Source organism: Papio anubis, chromosome 17 (genome assembly GCF_008728515.1).
Source record: "Papio anubis isolate 15944 chromosome 17, Panubis1.0, whole genome shotgun sequence".
NCBI classification, from domain to species: domain Eukaryota; kingdom Metazoa; phylum Chordata; class Mammalia; order Primates; family Cercopithecidae; genus Papio; species Papio anubis.
Window position 1 is genome coordinate 30,260,000 of NC_044992.1, and position 20,000 is coordinate 30,279,999.

At 53.5% G+C, this 20,000-nt stretch overlaps 2 protein-coding genes across 3 annotated transcripts; both read right to left on the bottom strand.

The window, feature by feature from the left end:
- Nucleotides 1-1,686: 1,686 nt before the first annotated feature.
- On the bottom strand, nucleotides 1,687-9,686 carry MRM1 (mitochondrial rRNA methyltransferase 1). Of its 2 annotated transcripts, XM_021929126.2 has the most exons (6): nucleotides 8,234-9,686; nucleotides 7,940-8,033; nucleotides 4,449-4,531; nucleotides 2,854-2,986; nucleotides 2,638-2,757; nucleotides 1,687-2,410 (listed from the first exon to the last, which is right to left on the bottom strand). In XM_021929126.2, the coding sequence occupies exons 1-5, from the start codon at nucleotides 8,773-8,775 to the stop codon at nucleotides 2,656-2,658; spliced, it is 954 nt and encodes a 317-aa protein (XP_021784818.1). In that variant the 5' UTR covers nucleotides 8,776-9,686; the 3' UTR covers nucleotides 1,687-2,410; nucleotides 2,638-2,655. The 2 variants fall into 2 exon arrangements, with proteins under 2 accessions (XP_021784818.1, XP_003912922.1); XM_003912873.4 differs by lacking the exon at nucleotides 4,449-4,531.
- Nucleotides 9,687-9,804: 118 nt separating this feature from the next.
- Nucleotides 9,805-18,821, bottom strand: DHRS11 (dehydrogenase/reductase 11). The gene is made up of 7 exons (XM_003912872.2): nucleotides 18,462-18,821; nucleotides 15,454-15,663; nucleotides 12,356-12,450; nucleotides 11,559-11,688; nucleotides 10,847-10,939; nucleotides 10,573-10,638; nucleotides 9,805-10,448 (listed from the first exon to the last, which is right to left on the bottom strand). Exons 1-7 carry the CDS (start codon nucleotides 18,789-18,791, stop codon nucleotides 10,407-10,409), a joined length of 966 nt encoding a protein of 321 aa, XP_003912921.1. The 5' UTR covers nucleotides 18,792-18,821; the 3' UTR covers nucleotides 9,805-10,406.
- Between the last annotated feature and the right edge of the window lie 1,179 nt (nucleotides 18,822-20,000).

The window sequence follows — 20,000 nt, forward strand, 5'->3', positions numbered from 1 at the left end:
CAGGGACAGGGAGCTCAAGCGGGACAGATGCTGATCAGTGCAGTTTATGAAGGAATTCTGTCCTCTTTCTTGAGAGGCGTAACTTTGACTTTAAAAAGATCTTAGGCCCTTTTTAGGCCAGGCACGGTTGCTCACCTGTAACACTAGCACTTTGGGAAGCTGAAGCGGGCAGATCACCTGAGGCCAGGAGTTTGGGACCAGCTTGGCCAACACAGGGAAACCGTATCTCTACCAAAAAAATATAAAAATTAGCTGGGCGTGGTGCACATCTGTAGTCCCAGCCACTCAGGAGGGTGAGGCAGGAGAATCGCTTGAACCTGGGAGGCAGACGATGCGGTGAGCCGAGATTGCGCCACTGTACTCCAGCCTGAGCAACAGACTGAGACCCTGTCTCAAAAAACAAGGAGCTTAGGCCCTTTTTAAACAATTTCAAGTGTTGCTCTAAACTGGCATTGCCGTTAGAATTCTGAGAAAAATCCATTGCAGATGGATTCCAGAGAAAAGGGGAGTACGAGTTATTGAGCACCTCATATATATGAGGCACTGGGTTCCTGTTGCCCTCCATATTCTCCCAACAATCCAGCAAGGTAGGATTATTCCCCTTTCGCCCAGAAGGGCACTGAGGCCCAGATGGGTAAGGAGCCCGCCCAAGGTCGTATAGCAGTCAGGACTGCAATTTCGGGGTTGCTATCCTCCAAAGCCACGCCCCAGGAGGGGAGATTTTTGTCTCTTAGAAGCCATTTGGCAATGTCTGGAGACATTTCTGGTTTCACAATGGGGGGTCATGCTACAGGCATCTAGTGGGTATAGGTGGGGGATTCTGCTAAACATCCTACTGTGCACAGGATGGCTCTCACAACAAAAACTTACCTGGCCCAAAATGCCAAGGGTGTGCAAGTTGAGACCACCTGCCCTAGTGGTTCTCAGCCTTGGCTGCACGTTAGACCAATGGTGGCTTTTTTTTTTTTTTTTTTTTTTTTTTTTGAGACGGAGTCTCGCGCTGTGTCACCCAGGCTGGAGTGCAGTGGCGCGATCTCAGCTCACTGCAAGCTCCGCCTCCCAGGTTCAGGCCATTCTCCTGCCTCAGCCTCCGAGTAGCTGGGACTACAGGCGCCCGCCACCACGCCTGGCTAGTTTTTTGTATTTTTAGTAGAGACGGGGTTTCACCATGTTAGCCAGGATGGTCTCGATCTCCTGACCTCGTGATCCGCCCGCCTCGGCCTCCCAAAGTGCTGGGATTACAGGCTTGAGCCACCGCGCCCGGCCAATGGTGGCGCTTTCGAAAGCCGATGTCAGGTGGCGGCACGCCCATCATGTCAGACTCTCTGGTGTCAGTGTTGGGTTTTTGTAAAGCATGCCAGGTGGTTCCAATGTGCCACCAGGACAGAAACACTTCTATGTTCCTCACACTGCTGGCTCCTGCTGCTTTCATGGGACCCGAGGGCAGGAGTGCCAAATCTGTCTCGGTTGTACAATCAACGGCAAGCCTGCTCCCAGTTCCTCCCCTGGAGGGAAACCGACTCAGTCACCCATGGGGGGCCCCGTCGGGTGAGAGGTGTTTGCTAATTTCCCCTCGCCTCTCACGGGGCTGCAGCCAGGAGTCTCCCCACAAGGAGGCTGTGGAAGCTGACTAAAGACTGGACTGAAGAGCGAGTCTGCCACCTAAAGGAGGAATTGGCCAGAATCTCCCAGGTGCTGAGTGATGTTTTATTTGAGCCTCACAACAATCCCGTGAGGTAGGTGCACAGTCCAGAGGCACAGAAAGATGAGACCTGTGCTCAAGGCCCCAGGGTGGGGCCGTGTGTGGGCCTGACGTGTGCACTGTCTACCCCACGTCAGGGCCCTGCCCTCCACACCCCACATTCTCACACACACATTTGCCACAGGCAATGACTGATTCAAGAGGAACAGGTCCCCTGGGCTGGGCTGCCTGCCTCCCTGCAGATGTCTAGACTTCCCCTCAACTTCCAGGCAGGGCCTGGGAGGAGAGTCTCTCCATGCTAGGCCATCATGGCTTCCCATGGAAATTAACAAACTACCATGTCCTACTACAGGTCCAACATCACAACAGGAAACAGCTTCCTCTGGTCTCCACCGCAGTCCCCTTCCCCACGAGACCGTGGTCAATAAACATGGGCCTGGTGCACACTCAGGCAGAGGCTTCTGCACACTGGAGCAGGCGGAGGCAGGTGCGGCCGTCCCTGACTCCAGCATGTGAACACTGTGGACAGTCCACGTCAGCTCTCATTTTGCCTCTCTTTCTCTGATCCTGAAGACAGCCCTGGGTGCTGAGCCATGCTGAGTCCTTCAGACCTGGCTGAGGGTTCTTGCGGGTCTTGGAGAAGTTGCCTTCTCTCCCCTTCTGTGGGGAAACCCTTCCACTGGCTGCAAATGGAGTGAAGAAGAATTCCTGCACAGACACAAGGACAAGGGAAGAGAGGACGGAGGAGAGGGATGATGTTCAGAGACCGAGACATGTGTCAGGCAGTCACTCATTTCATCAACAGGATATCATTTCCCCATTTTGCATATAAAGCAACTGAGGCACAGAAACAGCCAGCAAATGGGATTAGAGGGCATCAAATCCCACCTGCATGATTAGAGGGAGAGAGGAAAGGGAAGGGGGAGTAGACTCACCTGCAGCCACAGAGACGTTCAAGGACTCAAATCCAGGAGGCAGCTGGCGCCGGGGCAGGATGGTGAGGAGAAGCTGACAGGAGGCCTGCACCTCTTGGGACAGACCTGACCCCTCATTCCCTGCAGGGCATGGGGCCGAGGGTTAGGGTTGCCCAGCTGGACATCCAATTGCTCGGGAAATGTAATCTGGGCACAAAAGCAGGGACATCCACCTACCCAGCACAAGGAGAGTAGGCCGATCCCAGGGGAACTCCAAGCAACTCGTGATGGGGATCTCAGAGGACTGGGGATCCTCTGCCCTTGGGCAGCCCACTGTGCCGGCCACGAGCCAGCCCTGCTGGGCTTTGGTCTGAAAGAGGGAAGAAGACATGTTCTAATTCTTTTTTTATTTTAATTTTGAGATAGGGTCTTACTCCTGCTTAGGCTGGAGTGCAGTGGCACGATCACAGCTCACTGCAGCCTCAACCTCCGGGGCTCTGGTGATCCTCCCACCTCAGCCTCCCAAGTAGCTGGGACTATAAGCACTTGCCACATCACCCGGTTAGAAAACAAATTTTTGCAATTTTTTTTTGAGATGGCGTTTCACCACGTTACCCAGGTTGGTCTGGAACTCCTGGCTTCAAGCGATCCTCCCGCCTTGGCCTCCCAGAGTGCTAGGATTACAGGCATCAGCCACCACGCCTGGCTCTCATATTCTAATTCATCAAATCTTCATCAGAGGCCATACGCGGTGGCTCAAGCCTGTAATTCTAGCACTTTGGGAGGCTGAAGCAGGCAGATTACCTGAGGTCAGGAGTTCAAGACTAGCCTGGCCCAGGCACAGTGGCTCACGCCTGTAATCCCAGCACTTTGGGAGGCCAAGTAGGAGGATCACCTGAGGTTGGGAGTTCAAGACCAGCCTAACCAACATGGAGAAACCCCGTCTCTACTAAAAATACAAAATTAGCCAGGTGTGGTGGTGCATGCCTGTAATCCCAGCTACTTGGGAGGCTGAGGCAGGAGAATCGCTTGAACTCGGGAGGCAGAGGCTGCAGTGAACTGAGACTGCGCCATTGCACTCAAGCCTGGGCAACAAGAGTGAAACTCTATCTCAGAAAAAAAAAAAAAAAAAAAGCCAGGTGCAGTAGCTCACACCTGTAATCCCAGTACTTTGGGAGGCTGAGGCAGGTGGATCACCTGAGGTCAGGAGTTTGAGACCACCCTGGCTAACATGGTGAAATCCCGTCTCTACTAAAAACACAAAAAAACTAGCTGGGCATGGTGGCACATGTCTGTAATCCCAGCTACCTGGGAGCCTGAGGAAGGAGAATCGCTTGAACCCATGAGGCGGAGGTTGCAGGGAGCTGAGATCACGCCATTGCCTCCAGCCTGGGCAACATGGTGAAACTCTGTCTCTACTAAAAATACAAACATCAGTCTGGCCTGGTGGCGGGCACCTGTAATCCCTGCTACTCAGGAGGGATTCTCTTGAGACTAGGATATGAGAATCTCCTGAGACCAGGAGATGGAGGTTGCAGTGAGCCAAGATTGTGCCACGGCACTCCTGCTTGGGTGACACAGTGAGACCCCATATCAAAAAAAGAAAAAAAAAAATCTTCATCAGAGCCCTGGCCAAGGAGGAGCCCAGCCTTGCCCATACATTCATTTATTTGCTGATCCAGTCAATTAGTCAATAGATATTAAGCATCTAGCATGGGTTCTGTTCTAGGCACTGGGGACAGGGCAGTGAACAAAACAAAACAGACCAAAATCCCAGCCTTGTGGAAGGGCAGGTGGGGACGGACTCACTGAGGTGACATTTCAGTGCAGACCTGAAGGAGAAGGAGGAGCACCGTGCAGGCATCTGGGGCAACTCCAGGCAGAGAGACCAGCAAGCACAGAGGCGGGTGCCTCCCTGGCATGTTTGAGAACAGTAAGATGGCCGTCAAGACAGAAGAGGGAACAACAGCCACATGAGGTAGGGTCTTCAGGGCTACTGGAAGGACTCTGACTTTGAATCTGAGCGGTACAGAGGCTTTGAAAGGTTTTGAGCAGAGAAGTAACATGGTCTGACTTCAACAGAATCACTCTGCCTGCTGTGCTGAGCGCCAAGAGCAGAAGCAAAGAGGCCAGGTGGGAAGTTTCTGCAATAATGGTCAACAGATGATGGTGACTTGCTTGGGTCAGAGTGGTAGCAGTGGAAATAGGGAGAAAGGGTGATAATATGGAAATAACTTCAGTTAAGGATGATGCCAAGGCTTTTGACCTAAACAATCAAAGGGATGGGGTTGCTCCAGAAGGAACAGGTGCTCAGCTTTAGAAATGTTAGGTTTGAAATGCCCACCTGACAGCAAAACAACAACTGTGGAGTAGGCGACTAGATGAGTGAATCTGGAATTCAGAACCAAGGTCCAGGCTAGAGTATACACTTGGGGGGAAATTTGAATTCAGATAGTATTTAAAGCCACGAGACTAGATGAGACCAAAAAGAAATGAACCTATACAGAAAAGAGATCCAGGACCAGGTGAGGTGGCTTACGCCTGTAATCCCAACACTTTGGGAGGCTAAGGCAGGAGGACTTTTTGAAGCCAGGAGTTTGAGAACAGCCTGGACAACAAAGTGAAATTCATCTCTACCAAAAAAAAAAAAAAAGAAAGAAAGAAATTAGGTTCTATGGTGTGCACCTGTATCTCCAACTACTCAGGAGGCTGAGGTGGGAGGATGGCTTGAGCCCAGGAATTTGGAGGCTGTACAGAGCTGTGATTGTGCCACTGCCACTTCAGGCTGTGGCAAGACCCACATCTCCCCATCTCTCTCTTTTTTTTTTTTTTTTTGAGATAGAGTTTCACTCTTATTGCCCAGGCTGGAGTGCAATGGTGCAATCTCGGCTCACTGCAACCTCGCCTCCTCGGTTCAAGCAATTCTCCTGCCTCAGCCTCCCGAGTAGCTAGGATTACAAGGGCCAGCCACCATGCCCAGGTAATTTTTGTATTTTTAGTAGAGACAGGATTTCATCATTTTGGCCAGGCTGGTCTCGAACTCCTGACCTCAGGTGACCCACCTGCCTCAACCTCCCAAAATTCTAGGATTACAGGCGTGAGCAACCACGCCTGGCCAAAACGCATCTCTTAACAACAACCATGCCCGGCCAAGACCCCATCTCTTTTTTTTTTTTTTTGGACATGGAGGCTTACTCTGTCACCCAGGCTGGAGTGCAGTGGCACGATCTGAGCTCACTGCAACCTCCATCTCCCGGATTCAAGCAATTCTCCTGCCTCGGCCTCTGGAGTAGCTGGGACTACAGGCGCCCACCACCACATCCAGCTAATTTTTTGTATTTTTAGTAGAGACGGGGTTTCACCATGTTAGCCAGGATGGTCTCGATCTCCTGACCTTGTGATCTGCCCGCCTCAGCCTCCCAAAGTGCTGGGATTACAGGCATGAGCCACTGCGCCCAGCCAACCCCATCTCTTAACAACAAAAGAGACCCTAGGACTAAAATCTGGGAAATGCTAATGCTCGGATGTCAGGGGGTTGAGGAAGAACCACTAAAAATGCCTCAGGACATGGTGAAGCAGAAGGAAAGCAGGTGCAGACTGTTTCAAGGAGGAAGGAGTGGTCAGCTGTGCCAGCTGCTGCAGATGGGCCAAGTCAGAAAAGAATTAAGAACAGACCCTGGAATGCAGCAACATGGAGGTCACCCGTGACCTTGACGAGGCCTTTGATTCAGTGTGAGAGGAGGGGCTGACTGGTGTGAGATCAAGAGCATGAGAAGGGAATGTTTGTTTGCATGCTGAAGAGAGTGTAAGAGAAAAGTGGATGATGCAGGAGAGAGGAGGAAAACTGCTAGAGCAGTGTCTCTGAGTACCCAGGAAGGGATGGGGCCCCAGCACAAGCCCCTGCTTGGGGCACCTCCAGCTCTTCCACAGCAGCAGGCGGACGACACTCCCCAGGCCAGATGCTGAAGACACAGTAGGGAGATGTGATGACGGGAGCTTAAGTGGATGTTCTGCAGTGTTTCTGTGTTTTCAGAAGCTACCTGTTCAGGGGCTGGAAGTGATGAGTGGGAACCTCATCTCCTATCAGGCTTGGAGAAAGGGGCTCCCTACAAAAAGGTGACGCCAAAAAATTGCTTCTAGATATGTGTTGTTCAATATAGTAGCCACTAGCTACATGTGACTATAAAGCAATTGAAAGGTGGTTAATTCAAATTGAGGTGTGTTGTATGTAAAACATTTTTTAAAGGAATGTAAAATATTTCGTTAATAATATTTTTAAAAGGTCAGGTGCGGTGCCTCACACCTGTAATCCCAGCACTTTGGGAAGCCGAGTGAGTGGATCGCTTGAGGTCACGAGTTCAAGGCCAGCCCGACCAACAGGGTGAAACCCCATCTAAACACACACAAAAAAATTAGCCCGGCATGGTGGCCTGTGCCTGTAATCCCAGCTACTTGGAAGGCTGAAGCAGGAGAATCGCTTGAACCCAGGAGGCAGAGGTTGCAGTGAGCCAAGATTGTGCCATTGCACTCCAGCCTGGGCAACAAGAGCTAAACTCTCTCAAAAAATTAATAATATTAACAATAATTAAAATGATTACATGTTAAATTGATATTATTTTGGATACACTGGGTACAATTTATTTAAAATGTCATCTCTTTACTTTTCAATGTGGCTACTAGAAAAGCTAAAACTACCTATGTTTCTCGCACTACATTTTAACCGGACAGCATTGCTCTCTAGACACGCCCCAGAGCTCTCCCACTTCTTGAGAGGGAAATTTCTCACCCTGCAGATGGGGTGGGGGTTGGGGGCAGTGGGTATGGTCAGAGGGGATTCCAAATGCGGAGCAATACTGCCCCCTTGTGTCCAGCGAGGGAAGCACAGCTGAAGACGGATGGGAGAGGGGTGCTTCCAAGGTTTGTCCCTTGCTAGGTATTAATGGCATACTGATCTCCTTGTTCAAACATCCTTTCAAGCTGTGCCCTATTCGAGGAACTCAAGCATCCTGTCCACCAACAAAATGCATTTACTGAAGCCCGACCTAGTAGGCAAGGAGACACTGAGGCTGACTTACAGAAGAGGCAAAGTGGTGCATACCTGGGAAGGGGTGCAGGAAAGGGTATGACGATAGGAAGAATTCAGATAATGCTCCAATTGCCGTTTTAAATACTCCAGGACCCTCCCATCCCCAGAGGGATTTGGAAGGCCGAAGGAAGCGATGCCAACAGGCCCCTTTCTCTCCCTCGCCAGGAGCTAGCTTCGTCCCCTTGAAGAGGCTGAACTGGGCTCTTATCTGTTCCTTACCCTCTTGCCCCTCATTACCTGTAAAAATCCAGTGAGGTCATCGGTGGAGAACACGTCCATCACCTCCATAGCCCCCGCGCTGGCCTTGCTGACTACTGGAGTGAGCGGGCAGCTGCAAGGTTTCCCCATTCCCCGCATTAGGCTGGGCCATCTCAAGCCCGGCTCCCTACCCTCCCCGGGCTCCCAAGGGCTAGAGGCGTGAGAGTTCTGGGACAGGTGAGTCTGGCTAAGGGATCACCCAAGGGCCAAGGTGCTTAGGAACTTGGCTGCATCTCCAAGTTGGGGCACATGGAGAATGAGGGACGTCCGTGCCTGTTTCTCCGGCTGGTGATGACCTTATCCACTCCGAGGAAGTGTGCGGAACGCAGCACAGCCCCAAAATTCCGGGGATCCTGGATCCCTTCGAGGACGAGCCACAACTGCTGGGGGTCGTCGCCTGGGCTCGCCTCCTCGGCCTCACTCCAAGGCCGGGGCCGCAGCGGGCTCACCTCCATGCAGACACCCTGGTGGACCTGGTAGCGGCACATTGTGTCCAGTTTCTGCCGTCTGGGCCGTAGAACTGGAATGTCCCGCGCCTGGGCCATCCGGAGCAGCTCGGCCCGCTCCCCCTGCAGCCCAGCTTTACCCGCCTGGAGCAGGAGCCGGGCCACGGAGCGGCGGGCGGCCCGCAGAGCCAGGAGACACGGGGACAGGCCAAACAGAAGCTCCAGCCGCGAGGTCGGCACCAGGTCATCCAGCAGCAAGCGGCTTAGCTCCTCCCCACCAGGCCGCTCCCCACGCCGCGCTGCATGGGAGAAATGACGGGTGACGACGCGACCCCAGGTCGCGCCCCGGATGGTCGAGAGCAGTGCCATGGCGCAGCTCCCGCCAGGGACTCGATGCCCCCTGCTGCCTCCCCGGGAACGGTAACCCACGCCGCAGTTCGCTCCCAGGCTCCCAACACAGGGGTGAAGGGTACTCGACAACTGCCTCCGCCGAGCTCTCTCGGACAGGAAGAAACAGGCCGCATTCCCCACAACTGGACTAGAGAGCTACGACCGTCCCCTCCCAAGCTCCCACGTGGGTTCCCTCGCTTCCGGGTTCGGGAGCCCACCCCCAGTCCCTGGCGCCTCTTCCTGACGGTGTTTTGCGCATGAGCGGTCGCCAGGCTGTCCCCACAGCACCTCCTACAGGGCTAGAGGAGCAGCGAGCTAAGCTGGCCGTACTACCGGCTGCGTCCTGTGTTCCTCGAGGTCAAGGAGGTCGGGGACCGCATTCACTCACGCACCAGCGAAGGGCACTTTAAGGAGATGGGTTGGCCTTCCTGGTCAACCAATTCAGTCTTGTTGCCTCCCTCCCCACATCCCGGCGCTGGTGATTTTCCCCAGAACTACTACTCACTAGCTCATCACCAGCCAGCAGGAGGACCCCAACAGTCACTTCCTATCCCGGGCCGCTGATTCTCTTCCTAAAGTGACTCTGAGCCTGTCCTGTCCCTGCTGATAAGCCCACTAACGCCCCCGTCCCACAGGGAATGGCGAGACTTTTGCGCAGCACTCAGCCCCCCAGCGATCCAGGAAGGCAGGAAGGAGCTGCCTCTTCAGCCCCATCTTGCTCCTGCACTTAAGTTCTGTGCTGTTCGCACAGCACTGCATGCTCTTCCAGGCCTCTCAGCCTTGCACACCTGTCTTCTTCGCTTTGTCAAACTCCTACACGTTTTCAAGGCCCAAACAAACCCATTCCTGCTACCTAAGGTAATCCATACTCCCATGAGTGAGGCCCCCAATCCACCCACCAGGTAGGTCCCAGGTGGGACCGACCTGGAAGAAATTCTGAGACACAAGCACCCCTGATCACAGAGAAGGGGAAAGAATGGAAAGACACACTCCTGAAGCCAAGGCAGATTGGTTGCAATTTTTCTTTTTTAATGATCACCATGAAATCCTCTGGACCAGGCCCTGGTATTCTGCTGCCATAGTCAGAGTGGAGGGATGACCCCACGAGGGGACGAGAAGCCAAGATTGGGCTGGAGAGCCCAGAAGGAGAAAGAGAAGGGGAAGAGGGAGCAGTGGGGCAGGCAGAGGAGGAAGTCTGGAGCCCTGGATAACCACGCAGATATAAGGTGAAGGCCTCCCTCTGCCAACCCAGCCCTGAGCCGCAGAGGTTGAGGTGCAAGAAGATGGGGGGAATTTTGGCCACAATTCCTTTCCCATATCAAAGGGAAGAGACTGAGAGCAGACAAAGGCCACGGAGCCCAGGGGGACCAAGAACAAGTTAACAAGTAAATCAATTAGGGACACCACCTCCTTTCCCCAGCCCATTTTTCACATTTACAACCGAAGCAATTTGACAAGATGATATAAAAATCTCAAACAAATTGTCTAGCCCCTGGTCAGGGTGTGGACAGGACTAGTGGTATCCAGTGATCCAGAAATCAACACCTAAAATCCAGAGGCAGGAGGCAAGCCATGAAGGGTGGGGAGGGAAGGAGGAGCTCCCACAGTCACTAGGTCACCTGCTCCGTGGGCCTCATCTGGATGTCTCCAATCTGTGGAAGGCACAAGGCATGAGGCAGCTGCGACACTCTCCCCTAGCCCTGCAGGGCTCCCTGCTCCCCTCCTCTGGGGCTGTTTGGGTTCCTCCAGCAAGTGGACAGTCAGGGCCAGACTCACCTGGATGTGTGGGGGGGTGCTGAGGACGTAGATAACAGCCTCGGCCACATCCTCGGGTTTGAGACACTGAGAGCACCAGGGGAACGGGTTGAGACAAGGACAGAATGGACTCAAATTCCCTCCCACCACTGAGCTCCTCTGCAGCATCCACATGTCCACCCCAACCCTCCAGGAGGAGCCACAAAAGCTGGAAGGGTGGAGTCTCAAGGCCAAGGTTCCCTCTGCCTTCATTTAGGGGGTCAGTGGCTTCACCAGGCCCAGAGGGAGGCCCCACCTTCATTTGCTCATAGGTGGCAGCTGCCTTCTCAGGGTCCTTGTCGTGGAGTTTGAAGGCGAACTGTGTCTCCACCACACCTGGAGAGATGCACTGGGCCAACAGAGAGGGCCTGCTTAGGGGCTGAGCTTTGCCAGGCCTTGAGGAGGTTGAGGGGAGAGGATGGAGGCCACAGAACCCCAGCTTCACAGTGACGGCTGCCCAACATCCAGCAGCCGCTTCCTCCCTCCGAAGCTGCCGCTGGCGGTGACCACAGTGATACCTACCATCTACAGAGCCTTTCCTATATGTCAGGTAAACGTTTTACAAAAAAGTGTCCCTAAAAAGCTCATCATCTCCTTTTCACAAGTGAGAAGGCCGAGGCTTGGGGAGGTTCAGTGACTCGCTCACGATCACGCGGCCTTCAAGAGAAGAGCCCGGAGTCCCGGTTTCCAGCCACTGTGCACCTGGTTTCCCACAGTCCCTTGCTTTCCCTCAGGTCAGCCCCCTCCCAGCTCAAAGTCTAAGACTGGTCCTTGGCTCCTGGATCAGTGAAATGAGGAAATGAAGGGCTGCACAGGGCCATGCTGGGAGCAGCAGCACCCAGTTCTGTGCCAGTCCACTCCCGGGAGCTCTAAGCGGCACATTCTGAACATGGGCTTCCTGAATGGTGTGTGTGGGTGGGGAGGGCCTGCGCCACCCCGTCCCCACCAGGGCTAGGCCACAGCCTCACCGTGGCTCGGATGTGGGTCTGGGCCTCCCGAAGCTCTTGCCTCAGTCCCTCTGTCAGCGCAGTGACGGCATACTTGGTGGCACTATAGAAGTGGGTCACAGACAGGGGTAACACTCGGTGGCCAGACATGCTGGGTGGGGAGAGGAAGGGGAAAGAGGAGAGAATGAAGCTCCAGGGAGACCAGCAGTGCCCCTGCCATACCCGGTCAGCCCGGCCACCACCCAGATGTGCATCGGAAAGCCTTCTAAAGGGGACCTCTAGTGGCCATCTCACAGCTCATTAATCTAATTTTGGTTATTCAAACAGCTTCGGAAAACCTTCCTTTTCCTGGAAGTTATCCCTAAGCTGACCACAGAATGCACTCGCCTGGTGGTGCAGAATGTCAAAACTCTTTCCATCTAATCTGTATGTTCACTGATATGATTCTATTGGGACATCTCAGGGCAGGAAGAGGTCATGTTCCCCCTCAGACTGGGGCTCCCCAGTGGCAGATACTGTACATAGTCTTTCTTTGTGCCATGAGGTGGGGTTCATCCCCAGGCCTGAGGAATAGAGGCACTCAGTCCCAGGAGAGGCCTCAGGCTTCAGCTGTAGAGGGAAGGAACTGAGCTGCCCATTCCAGCCAACCAGGGGATGGTACTTGACAACATTATTCTTTCCCTCACCATAATTGTGCCATTCGGGTATTAAATCTGTACTTTCCCACCAAGGAAACTGAGGTCCAAAGAGGTCAGGTGAGCTGCAGCACATTACCCAGCCTGGTGGGTGAGTGGTACCCCTTGGCCACCTGCCCTCACCTATTGATGTTAATGATGTGCCCATCGTCCACATTCCGCTCCTTCATGGACTGGTAGGCTTCCCGTGTGCAGATGCTGAGGGCCAGCACGTTCACCTGCAGGCCAGGGAGGGCAATGAGGTGTCTCCACTCCAGCCCAACTGAGCAAGTGATGGAGCCACAGAATGCGAGGGGGGAAGGGGGCAATGTGGCATTCCAAAACAGTGTCCAGGTCCTCCCAGAGACCAGCCACAGGCACAGGGCACCTTGTCTTCTACACAAGATGCCCCTCTCCTTAAAGCTGCAACCCCCAGTTGATAGCAGAGGTAGCTCCTCACCTGGCTGACCCCCCAGGTTCCTGCAAACAAGAATGGAAACCCTTCAAACCCACTCCTGACCCAGGAGACTCTGTCTTGGCCATCTCCTCTATGAACAGTAGCACAGACCCTCTAATTCCATAGGGAATCGTTTCCATTTCTTCCCCCAAATACGCTACTCTTCTCTTCGCTATGGGAGTCTGGCCCTGCTCCCTCCTAAACTGCTCAAAATCCTTACCAAAATGGCTTACAAATCTCTCTCCTCTGGCACAGAGCCTACTCTTTCCCTGCCTTCCTCAGCTACTCTCTGCTCCTTCCCCATCCCCTCCCTTGAGATGAGTGGAGAAGAGAAGGCCTGACCCTCCTTTCTATGCCTTCCTTTAACCTGGGTTCCATCTACAAGACTAGGCACGGAGACTCTAGAGGGTCAGGTAACCTCCCACTCCTACTCCCTCTGGCAGAGGCGACCCCCACATCCCCACCCTTCAGGGAACAGAGGTCTGAAGGTGTGTCTGCTGCAAAGCACCTACGCTGCCCCACCCATTGGCCCCACTCATTAGCCTCACTCAGAGGACAAGCAGAGATAAAGCTTTTAGCAGGTCCTCAGGCCTCTCCTCTTAGGAAGAGAGGGAACCAGCAGGAGATCAGATGTTTCTCTTAATCAGGTGTCAGAGCCTGCCATGAGGAACGGAACACCTTTGGTGTGAACCTGCCTTGGTGTTCACGGCAGTAGGAAGAGATGGGTACCAGGACAGGGAGGTTTCCAGCCCTGTTTCTCATCTTCTTGGCAATGTGGGCTTGTGAGGCAGAGAACTCAGCTCCTGGCAGGCAGAGTAGGAGAAATAGATCCCCTGGGACCAGGTGAGTAAATCTCCCAGGTCTAGGGGATCAGGGGCAGAGAAAGAGAAGATGCCTTATAGGATGATCCTAATAGATTTAGATAATGTTCAAGCTGAAAGGAGCTGTAGGAATTTAATGTAAGTCCCTCATTTTACAGATGGGCGAGTTAAGGTCCAGGTCTTTAGAGACCCATGTGCTGTGAGTGAGGATCATGGCTCTGATCTCCAAGAAGGCTGAGGGCTTCATTTTCATGGTTTCATTTCCAGGCCCAAGCATCTATGAGGTGCTAAGATAAGGTGCTAAGTCTACTGTCAGCAGATGGGAAAGGATTGTGGGGAGAGAAGAACATCCCATTCACACACTGCTTTCAACTTATCAGGATACTTTCATACCCTTCTATCACCCCATCATACCATCCACAAGTTGAAAACCCATGTCCTGAAAGTTGGGTTTGGCCTGTGCATGGTTTCAAAACACTTTAAATACCCTTCCAACATGTACTGGAAAGTTTCATTTATTCAATAACTATCTTTTGAGTGCTTATGGGATCAAGCTATACCAGAGAACAAAATAGATAAAAATCCTTGCCCTCATGGAGCTGACATTTTAGTGAAGGGGAGTGGGGGGTATCACATAATATCAGACTCCCCACTTCTCTCAAATAAATCATAAGATCAGCCAGGCGCGGTGGCTCACGCCTGTAATCCCAGCACTTTGAGAGACCGAGGTGGGTGGATGATGAGATCAGGCAATAGAGACCATCCTGGCCAACATGGTGAAATCCCATCTCTACTAAATACAAAAAAATTAGCGGGGCGTGGTGGTGCTTGCCTCTAGTCCCAGCTACTCAGGAGGCTGACGCAGGAGAATAGCTTGAACCCAGAAGGTGGAGGTTGCAGTGAGCCAAGATCACGCCACTCTGCACTCCAGCCTGGTGACAGAGCAAGACTCCGTCTCAAAAAAAAAAAAAAAAAAAAAAAAAAAAACAGGCCACACAGGGCCCACACCACCATAGAGGAACTATGTAGGATTTGAGCAGTGGCTGTGTGCTTCCCCACACTGCGGACCCCTCCTAACCTCCCTTACTCCTTTATGTACCTACCTGGCCCCAGGGGACATTGGAGTTGTGACCCCAGATATTGATGACAGAAGTGTGTTCATCCCAATTAAGTGTGACAAAACTGAAGCTCAAAGAAGGTAACCAATCTGCCTAAAGTCACATAGTTACTAGTGAGGCTAGGTAAGAATATCATCTCTTGTCTCTTTCTTCCTTTTCTTCCCATAACATCACGTTCCCAAGCACCCAGGCACAGGGATGACAAGTGGGAAACTCAACAGGCAGCAGTTCTCTCTCCTAACAATCTTTCTTCTAACACAAGGAAATCACTCCAGACTTTAAGAACTACCTCCAGGTCGGGCATGGTGGCCCACGCCTGTAATCCCAGCACTTTGGGAGGATGAGGTGGGCAGATCACCTGAGATCAGGAGTTTGAGACCAGCCTGGCCAACATAGTGAAACCCCGTCCCTACTAAAAATACAAAAAAATTAGCCGAGTAGTGATGGTGGGCGCCTGTAATTTCAGCTACTCAGGAGGCTGAAGCAGGAGAATTGTTTGAACCCAGGAGGCGGAAGTTGCAGTGAGCAAAGATCATGCCACTGCACTCCAGCTTGTGTGACAAAGCAAGGTTCCATCTCAAAAAAAAAAAAAAAAAAAAAAACCAAAAAAAAAAACAACCTACCTCCAGGGGCTCAAAGAAGAGAAGAGCTGATATGGCCATTCATCCACTCCCTATCCCTCTGGTAGGGCAAGAAGCCAGGAGAGAGTCAAGATGCCCCAGGTGGGAACCCGAAGCTCCCTCTTCCTAGATGTTCCATCTCCAGCTGCACTCTGGTTCACAAACCCCTGGCTCCCCTCTCTCCTCCCCACCCTCCACCTGGAAGATGGAGGCTTGGAGCTCTTACATTGAACATGTCCTTCCAACCGCTGGTGCTGCCTGAGAGCAGGGTGTCAGGCCGGGCTAAGCCGGCATTGTTGATGCAGATGTCTACACCGCTGTGCTGAGAACGGATAGCCGAGAACATGGAGAGGATGTCCTCTTCATTTGACAGGTCACATCTGTAGGGGATCAAAGTCCCGGGGTAGCCTGCACTCTTACATTCAGCAGCCAGCTCCTATGAAACCCAACAGGGATCTGACTGGGGTGAGCAGCTCACTCCCATGGCTCCCCAGCCAGCCTCAGACCCCCATCCCTGTCACACTCATAAAACACGCTCCTTTGGCAGCTGACTTTCAGCCACGTAGATGTTGGACTGCCCATCCCCTAAGTTTGTCCTCTTTGGTCAAAGTCCAAGGGATGACAGTGCTCCCTGAGTGACGGAGGGAAAAGGTTGTGATCAATGGAGAAACCTCACTATAAACTCAAGTCTTGGCTGGGCGTGCTGGCTCACGCCTATAATCCCAACACTTTGGGAGGCCAAGGCGGGTGGATCACTTGAGGTCAGGAGTTTGAGACCAGCTTTGGCTAACTTGGTGAAACCCCATCTCTACCAAAAATACAAAAATGAGCTGGGTGTGTGGCTACTTGGGAGGCTGAGGCACGAGAATCACTTGAACCCAGGAGGCAGAGGTTGCAGTGAGCTGAGGTCGTGCCACTGCACTCCAGCCTGGGTGACAGAGCAAGACTTTGTCTCAAATAAATAAATAAATAAATAAACTCGAGTCCTGGGTGGAGCAGGGGCCAGGGATCTAGGGAATGGAGAGCTCTCTCTTTTCTGCCTCTTCCCCAACAGGAATACCTCTTCTGCCCATAGGTAATATGCACCTCTCCACCACTTCATGCTTCTCCACCAGCACCAAGAGTCACTGGTCTGGTTAACCCAGCTTCTTCTCCTGCATTGTGTCAGCCAGTCCCTCATCTCTGAACTATTCCCCTCCCCTTGCAAACTGCAGCCAGCTGGCTCAGAGTTCTCAGACATGCCTTTCAACCACGCCCAGCTGCCAGTCTTCTCTCCCTACCTAAAGGAGGGGTCACAAAGTCAGGACAGATTATTTCTCTCTGAGCCCTGGTGCACCACCCTCCCCTCTGAGGTTTCTCAGGACACTATGAGGCAAGTCAGGTGGCAGGTGCCATTAGGCATGCCCTGTGCATCTCCAGGCCCTCAGCATGCCGAGAAAGACCTGAGAAGGCAGAGCCACTGAGAGGCAGCCCAGGGGGAAGCTGACATTCAGAGGCAAGAAGAAAACATGCTCTGTGGCCTTCTTTGGAAGCCAGTGACTGGGCACTTGAGCCTCATGAAGGTGACTGTGTAGACATGGGCGAGGGGGAGGAGGCACGCAGTGCCTTAGAGGAAGGGCAGCTTGGCCAGCTGCCCTGGCCTGGAGCCCCTTCCTCCTCCCAAGACGAGCCAGGAATAAAGGACTGGATCGGGTGTCTTGGGACATTCTTTTCTGCTTTAACTTTCTGTGAGTTCAAAAGGTATAGTCCTCTGAGAATCAGATACCCCCCTTTCACCAGATTTTACCCACGTTTGATCACTTCAGGAAACAGGAGTTTTCTCTGTAGGAAGCGAGAACCCAAATTCTGCTTTAACATCAATGAATCAATCAATCAAAGCAGACTGTGGGCAAGGAAGCCTGCAGCTCTCCCCTCCCCTGGCACACATCTTCCCACTTCCTCCTCTAGACTCAAAACTCCTACCACAAGAAAACCAGAAGGGATGTGCTCAGAATGTATTTCTCCCTGTCACTGCCTTCCTGTTGCTCCACCTGTGCCACCTGATCTCCCTACCTCCCCTCAGTAATGATCTACATCATGTCATCACCCTCTCACAACAGGGGCATTCTCCTCTCAGACATGGAGTCACCCTGGGACTGAGTGATCGGCCTGGGGATCCCCTTGGGGCTGAGGCCCCACTTCCTGGCTAGCTTGCGGTAGGGGAGTAGGTGAGAAGGCAAGAGTCACTTCAGAACTAGGGAATCCAGTTGTTTAATCCCTGGCTTGATCCTCTGGGCTCCAAGGCTGGGGCTGGGTCCTGAGCTCCTCAGAATAGAATAAAGGGAGGGCACAGTGGGGCAGTGATGGAGCCAGGTGACCTTGGGATTATCTGGGTTATAAAGTCTACCTTTGGTCAGCAGCAGGGGAGGGGACAGTCCTCCTTCCTGTATACCTTCTTCCTCTGCCCCCACCCAAGGCCTCCTTACCCTTTCCCTGCCTGAGGACTTTGAGCACGGTGGAGATAAAGCCCTGCAGCTAAGCACTAGCTCAACACTGAGAGTGAGCTTGCAGGGCACATCCAGAGAGAGCCTACGACAGAAATTCCTCCCTGCTCCAAAATGGCCATCTTGATTTTTCTCTTAATTCTGAGGGCTCCCAACCCCACGTCAAGAGAAGAGTAAGGAGTTCCAGGCTGCTTTATCCTCTCAAGGTTTCTGCCCTATTTCACCCACTCTGTTCGCCCCAGGAGAGTGGAGGAAGGCCCACTAATGAATATTCCATTCATTCCTCATGCCACTGGGCATGAGTTACCCACGAGGTGAGGGGGCGGGGCTGAGGCTCTTCAGTAAAGCTCCCACCCCTAACCCCACCCTCAGTTCTGGCTCCTGCCCATCTAGTTGGCCAGCCACCTTGCCCTGCGTGGTGGGTGACTTCTGGGGATTAGAGGCACTTGGCCACCGGGGGTGAGAAGGCCACAGGGGTGAGACCACCATTCCCGACCTCCGGTTTCCCCTTTCCTCGGGCCAATACCCTAGGCGGCGAGATGCCAGGGTCGGAGATTCGGTAACTCGAGCAGGGGCTGTCAGGGGAAACGGCTCCTTCAAAGACGAGACTTAAGGGGAAGGGAGAAACCTGCCTTAAGGGATCCGAGAGGCCGCCCCCACTACAGCAAAGGGCCCCGGCGTGGCGGGCAAGTGAATCCGACTCCGGGGAAACGACCCGCCCGCGGCGTCCCCGCCCCCGGCCCGGTCTCACCTCGATGTTGCTCACGGTGCGGGCGCAGCCCACCACCTTCAGTCCCTGCTGGACCAGGGCCCGGGCCACGGCCGCGCCGATGCCCCCCGAGGCCCCCGTCACCAGCGCCAGCCGGTCGCGCCACCGCTCCATGCCGGGCCTGGCCATGGGCCCGCGCCGCCCGCCCACCTCGCTGGACGAGGGCGGCACCGAGGTCGAGGAGCTGACGCCCGGCCGCTCTTCTGCCGCCGCCGCTGACCTGCTGGCGTCCGAGCCGCGCCTGGACCCACCAGAGTCCCGGCCTGCCTCCGACCGGGACTCCACCCTCAGGCCCCCGGCGATCCGCCGCATCCAGTCGGAGGCCGCCGCGGCCCGGCCGCCCCGCCCTCTGAGGGAAGTCCCCGCCCCTTCCGCCCCTCCGCCCCTCCCGCCCCTCCGCCCCTCCCGCGCCTCCGCCCCTCCCGCGCCGCCGCCCCTCCCGCGCCTCCGCCCCGCCCCGGCGTAGGGAAACCGAGCTGCGCGGGAGCGTCCTGGCAGCTGGCGGCGCCGTTTCCCCAGTGAGCGCTTCCCTTTGGGGTCAGGGAAACCGAGGTTTAGCGCGGGGATTCCTCCAGCCCCAAGGGCGCATACTGAAGCGTCCCGCTTAGTCTCCGTTCTCTACTCCTGAACCCTAATGCCAGGATGAGGAATTAAGGGCACTTAAGGTGACTCCAACACTCTTCCACACCCTCCCAAACCCGCCGGTGGCTGATCGGAAGGGATTCAGCCCAGAAAACGCGTCTCCGCCATCAACGCTGGGTGACCTTGGGAAGGACTCATTTACCCTACCTGATCCCTTGGCTGTATTAGCCACGGAAAACTGAAACACTCCCAAGTACACGTGTACTGGGGAATTCTGTCCCTAAATGGCCCACCGTGTCCAACTGCCCTAGACCCCCACGCTTACCCCTACCCTACTGTAGCAGATGTATCATGATATATGCCAAAGATTAAAACAGTACCTAATATTTGTTGCTTATGGTGTAGCAGGCATTTTAAATATAGTAACGAATCTGCACAACCGCTCTGAGATAGCACATATTGGTATCTTAATTTTAAAGATGAGTATACTGAAGTGGTGAAGCATGCTTTGGGCCACAGGCAGTCCAGTCTTAGGCCAGGGATGTGCTCCTAAACTGTCTTCACATCATTATCGCTTCTTGGGTTGTTGGTTTTGTTCAGAGCAGAGCTCGCTTTGCTAAAAGTGCTGAAAACTGCGTACTTAATATAGCCATTCTCTTAAAGAAAAAGCATCTTTGAATAACCACCTGACTCCCTCCCAGCAAGCAATGGAGTAAGCAGTGAATGTGACTTGTTTATTCATTCAAAAACACTCATTTGCCTATCCTGTGTTTGGCCCCAATGGCAAAGATTAAAACTGAATTAAAACAGCCTTTGCTTTTAGGGATCTCAAAAGAACATTTGACTCTAACAGTGGTGAAGAGGGGATTCGCCTCTGAGCCAAGGGCTGTGGGAGACCCACAGTCATATTTTAGATTCTGGGATGAAATCAAAAAGGGT